Here is a 5,507-nt window from a genome sequence, read left to right as displayed (position 1 = left end):
GTGGCTGGCGAGCGGCTGAGTAGAGCGGTGCTCTCAGCGCTTATAGCGGACCTTAGAGTGAACATGTCTGAGTCTGGGTATCGGATCCGAGTGGCTGTTAGGGACGATTGTCCTGATTCTCAACCTGGTGCAGGTAAACATGCTTAAAACAGGTTTTGTCGCTCACTTTTCTAGACAATTGAAGGCTGAAGCACATGCTTTTTTATTACTTGGGGTGGATAATCGCAGTCCTCATACTCAGGAATAGAATACGGGATAATACTCGTAGAATTAATGAAATTAACCCTCGCCCGTATTGGTGTTTTTCCAGCCGCAAGGGGGGGGGAGGTCCGTTGGACCCCCCCCCCCCCTTGCCGTTTGGCCCCTGATCGAGCTAGAGCTTCGCGGAAAAAAACGAGCGTGTTACCCGTGACGAGAGGAAGCCGATGATTCCCAATTTTAAGGTCCTAGGTCATCGGTTGACCTTCCAGGTCAGGTCAATGACCCAAAAGTCGGGAAAATCGGTACCTGTTCGGAAGTCGTAAAGCGTGGCTGCTATGGGTTTTTTCGGGGTGCTGATCACGAATATCATGGTAGTTTTGATCACAGATGATGTCTTCATGCATGTAGGCCAGGTCGGGTCAGGTCAGGTCAGGTCAACCAGTAAGGGTATTCGTAGTAAGTGGCAACCGCCTCTGACAGCTTCGTAACATGTTACGAAGGCACCAAAACTACTTCGTAAATGTTCATATGGTTGCTAATTTCGAATTCAGCTCCAAAAACTGGCCTAAAAACATGTAAAACTCGAAAAAGTGAACCGAGGTCATCAAAGGTCAATGACCTGACCTTTCGGTGACCTTGACACCCACCCTAATGCATGGGAGCAACATCATATCCCATGGTTGAACGCAACCACGAAAATATTGCAAACGCGCGGCTAATGCGAGCCGACATACGCCGAATCGCGATTCCGGCCAAACATGGTCTCGAAAAGTAGGTCACAGGTCAAAGGTCATTACGGTCAGGGTCATGAAAATTTCAGGGTAGGTGTAAAATTGATTAACGCGAGGGTACTGAAAGTTTCGTCGCGATCGGCCGCTTTTTACGCGAGTTATTCGCGAAAAACCGAGGGGGGTCCGTTCGACCCCCCCCCCCCTATACGGGCGAGGGTTAAGTTACTTAGCTTGAAAGAAACTTCAAGTTGTAATCTTATAATGAATCATAAAAAGCTCGTTTATTTACATTTTTCATTTCGGGCCACATTCATCAACGCGTGCCTCGTACGATTTCCTTCAGGAGTTGCTGACCGAGATAAAGCTCGCCACCCCACTGGTCATGACGGCCGCCCAGTTAGCCGAGGACGGGTTTCCGCGCCACGGGCCGCCGGCGTTCACGTGCCACGTGGCCGAGCGGCGGGACGCGCCCGGTCAGCTGGTCGGCATCTGTCTGCACTACGTGACGTACTCGGCGCACGTGGGCCGTACCGCGTACCTGGAGGATCTGTACGTGGTACCGGCGTGCCGCGGCCACCGGCTCGGCGCCCGGCTGATGGCCGCACTGGCAGACTGGGCCCGCAGCCACCGCTGCAGCCGCATCAACTTCACACTGCCAGACGGGAACGCGATGGTGAGGAGGTTCTACCGGCAGCTGGGAGCTGTGGACCTCACGGCTGACGGCTGGCACCTGCACCGGATCACGGGGGACGCCCTCAGTCGGCTCGGTGACCTGCACCAACCCGAGGGTGACGAGTTGTGACTAAGGTGGTTATAGGTAATAGGAATATTGTCACCGACCAGCCGTACGGTAACTATAGCGGAGAGCACGAGAGTCGGAACCTGCCGCCGCTTCCTGTTTGGCCACTGGCCAGTCTACGAACCGAGGGTACCCAACTTGTCGGGACCTCGCCACAACATTGCTCGTTCGGAACGAGCAATGTTACGGCGAGGATTGAACGATCATTGGGCACGTTTTAAGCTGTGTCACAAAGTGTCACCATTATACATACGCTGGTGTTAACTATTACCGGTACAATTGAGTATGACAATATCTCTTCGACGAAAGCTGAAGTCGAGATTATGCATGACGTTGAAAGACGGACATGGTTTCACGATACGGACGACATATAAAGAGGACCTCCGGTGTAGAGAATGAGACTGTGGAGGATAGGCGAGCACTCGTGCCGTCTTGACGGCGAGGTCACAATAGGCACCAGCGACGGGGCGGAGGAGCAGGGACACCATGGTTAGGTATGTTTTTCCTCAATGCACCGGCATAGGTGAATACTAAAAAGTCGCTTAGTCGGGTCTCGATGGAGCGGGGGTAGGCCGCTAGTGAGTGATTGCTAACAATGCTGTCAAGTCTGTGAAAAAATATGGTTCTCCTAATTTGAAATAGGTATGGTAGGTACTGCAGCGACCAATGGCCATGAAGTGAGCCAATCCCAGCTTATGCATTGCATGCATATGTTGCTCAGGTGTGACCGTCTACATGTGCAGACGGTCAGTAGGCCTAAAATACATTGCTCTAAGCCTCTAAATAATGTGTTCCCATTACCACGTCAGCCAAACGACGGCGAATTGCGCTGTAGAGCAAAGCATGCTTAAAGGGACCCTCCCACCTTAACATTAGATTTGAGTTGAGATAGCCAAAATGGGGTCCCTGGCTCACAATTCAGGTTTCGGCACTCACAACATCGAGAAATGCCTTAAATCGGAAATATTGAATTTCAAAATTGCAGCATTTTGATTCAGAGGGGCTAATGCTTAGGAATACCCGTCTGAATGTGTGACGTCAGCGCAAATATCTAACGATTTTTAAATGTTTGACTAAAACGTTTTGTAGCACGCGGTGGTATATGCTATTTGCGCGCAACATCTGCCGCAAACGCCGCACTTCTAAAACAAAGTCGCTAGAAACAGCGGAGATCCCAAAAAAGTAAACAAAAGTAAAAGTCCAATATCTTGAAAACCGGTGAATATTTTTCGGTGAAATTTGGTAGATATTCGTTTTCGCTCTTTCTGAACCGAGCGACATCACTTTCATGCCAATTCATAAACTTTTTTGAAGGTGGGAGGGTCCCTTTAAAACTTCGTACTAAACGCATGCACACGCACAGAGCACATTACCTTACAAAGTTACACACGCAGCAGCCGGCACGTTCACCTTCCCCGTTTATTTGGCCCCACTGCGCTGGTGTCATTGTTGGGTTTAAAACGCACCGGCTTACGCAGCATCCCTTTGCCGTTCGCTTGTGTTCTGCTCTACCTACATATATTCGATAAAACACATTCCATTCATCCATAAACCTACATCATGCACACCTAGGATGTTTAGTGGAGCAGCTCAAAAGTTGTGATCGAGAATAGGTCTGATCAAGATACGTACATACAATGTAGTTACATGCATAGGCTCTGTGGCAAAATGAAGTGATGCGATGACGCAACGACCAACACATTCAATTAAAGATAATCGCAGTAATCTGAAGTAGTCATACATCGCTAAGCAGCATGCATCATAAGAAGAGCTCGAACTGAAAGCAAAAGCGAAGCACGTCCATAAAACGTAAAACTGCCGATATTCGTTTACCAATGCCCGTTAGGTCACATATACACACTTGTTCGCACGACGAATGCACGGCACCGATCGTGCACTCGCTTATCTCGAAATTTCCCTCGGCCTCGGCCCCGCCTGACCTCAGCCCGCTGACCGAGGTGACCGGGCCGAGTCTGACTCAGGGCGCCAGGACGCAGAGCGGACGCAGCTCGCGCCCGGTCCTACGCCGACCGGCCGGGCGGGGCCGTGTTTGCCATCACCGTGTCCGGCCACAGGCACGAGCAGCGCCGCAGGAAGCCGCCGCCAAGGGCGCCCGCACACTCACTGGGCACACAATGCGCCCGCCTCGGCTCCGGCGCCGCGGCCGCCGCGTCCGGCCGGCGCTCCTTAAAATCGGCGGTGCCGGAGGAGGCGGTCACACCTGGCAGTTGTTCTTGGCAGTTCACAGCCATGTCGTGCCACGCTCCGACAGTGCGAGTGCTGCTGCTGCTCGTGGCGGCCGTCGCCGGCGCTCGGCTGGTGGCTGCCGATGCGGCCCCTGAGCAGAAGTCATCGGCCGTGGCGGCGGCACCACCCCTGACCGACCCTGACGCTGAGGGTATCGCCACAGACGGCGAGACCAGCGCGCGCTTCTTCTTCAAGAAGAACCGCAACCGCTACAACCGGCGGTACCCGAACTACGACTACAACTACTACTACGACTACAACAACTACGACTACAACAATTACGACTACAACTCGCAGTGCCAGTCGTGTGGCTACGGCGCGGTGGACTACACCACCGCCCGCAGCTGCTGCCAGCGGGGCTACCAGCGGTGCTGCTTCAACAACAACGGCTCCGAGAAGCCGGGCACCTGTCCATCACTCGTCTACGGCAGCGGCGTGGTGAGCAGCACCTACTGCCGTCAGGAGTGCTACCGCGACTCCGACTGCTACGGCGCGCAGAAGTGCTGCACGCAGGGCTGCTCGCGCACGTGCCGCTCGCCCAGCACTGGATACGAGAAGCCGGGCACCTGTCCGTACCCGGGTTCGGCGGGTGCCAGCTACCCCAGCTATCCGTACCACTCCGGCGGCAGCCGCGCCTACTGCCGCCGCGATTGCTATAGCGACCAGCAGTGTCCCGGCAGCCAGAAGTGCTGCGAGACCAACTGCTCGGCAACGTGTGTGCAGCCACAGCGCTACTATTGAACAGCACGTGGCACCGCTGGGGTAGCCCCCCTCGAGGCATAACAGCGCCCCCATCATTACACTGTCTTCAGCCGCCGTCCAGAGCGGTGGGAATCATTACGTAAATATGCAACATGCTTCATGTTAAATGTACCGCTCAACATTTATCCAAGTGTGAATGCCTGTCGTGTGCAAATAAACTTAGCATGCCGATGCTGACCAAGCTCATGCAAGCCTCAACTAATGAGTCTGTGATTAAATGACGCGAGACCGCATTATAGCGAGGAATGTTGTGTCTGCGCTGACGGCTGAACCCAGGCCGAGTGAAACAGTTCAATCAAGGTCAGGGCCTCGGGGGGGGGGGGGGGCTGCAAGACAGGAAGGGCGGATCAACCTTTTAACGCTCCACATTTCTCTGCACCGCTAGCAGGCTAGCACAAATCCTAGACCTTCGAATCAAATGTCAAAATCAGATTCGAGGTATTCCGACCACAAATGTGTCTGATACGGGACGTCGGGTCAAACTTGAGTAAATAACGTTGCCAATGCGGGTTTCTGAAAAAATATCAACGCCGAGCCAAATTATTAACTTTCAATGTTCACTCCCCTCTCACGAACGGCACACCGGCCTTGGGTAGTTCAGGTCAAACTTCAAATTAATTGCCGCAGGGAACCTGCAGGTTTTAAATTGCCTGCAAGATTCGTTATCGTAGCTTTTGATCGAAATCTCTTCCCGCCCTCAGTGTGTCTCTCCTCTCACAGCACGATGCACGGTCAGGGTAGGACCAACTCCCAACAAACAATAGACA

General features: G+C 53.1%; 1 protein-coding gene across 1 annotated transcript; it reads left to right on the top strand.

The window, feature by feature from the left end:
* Positions 1–2,101, top strand: LOC122363997 (thialysine N-epsilon-acetyltransferase-like). The gene is made up of 2 exons (XM_043333928.1): positions 1–133; positions 1,276–2,101. The coding sequence occupies exon 2, from the start codon at positions 1,315–1,317 to the stop codon at positions 1,732–1,734; it is 420 nt and encodes a 139-aa protein (XP_043189863.1). The 5' UTR covers positions 1–133; positions 1,276–1,314; the 3' UTR covers positions 1,735–2,101.
* Positions 2,102–5,507: the final 3,406 nt, after the last annotated feature.

This window comes from Amphibalanus amphitrite, unplaced genomic scaffold (genome assembly GCF_019059575.1).
Source record: "Amphibalanus amphitrite isolate SeventyFive unplaced genomic scaffold, NRLGWU_Aamphi_draft 000027F_arrow, whole genome shotgun sequence".
Classification (NCBI taxonomy): domain Eukaryota; kingdom Metazoa; phylum Arthropoda; class Thecostraca; order Balanomorpha; family Balanidae; genus Amphibalanus; species Amphibalanus amphitrite.
The sequence above is the reverse complement of the archived record's forward strand: the minus strand, read 5'-3'. Positions and strand labels throughout refer to the sequence as shown.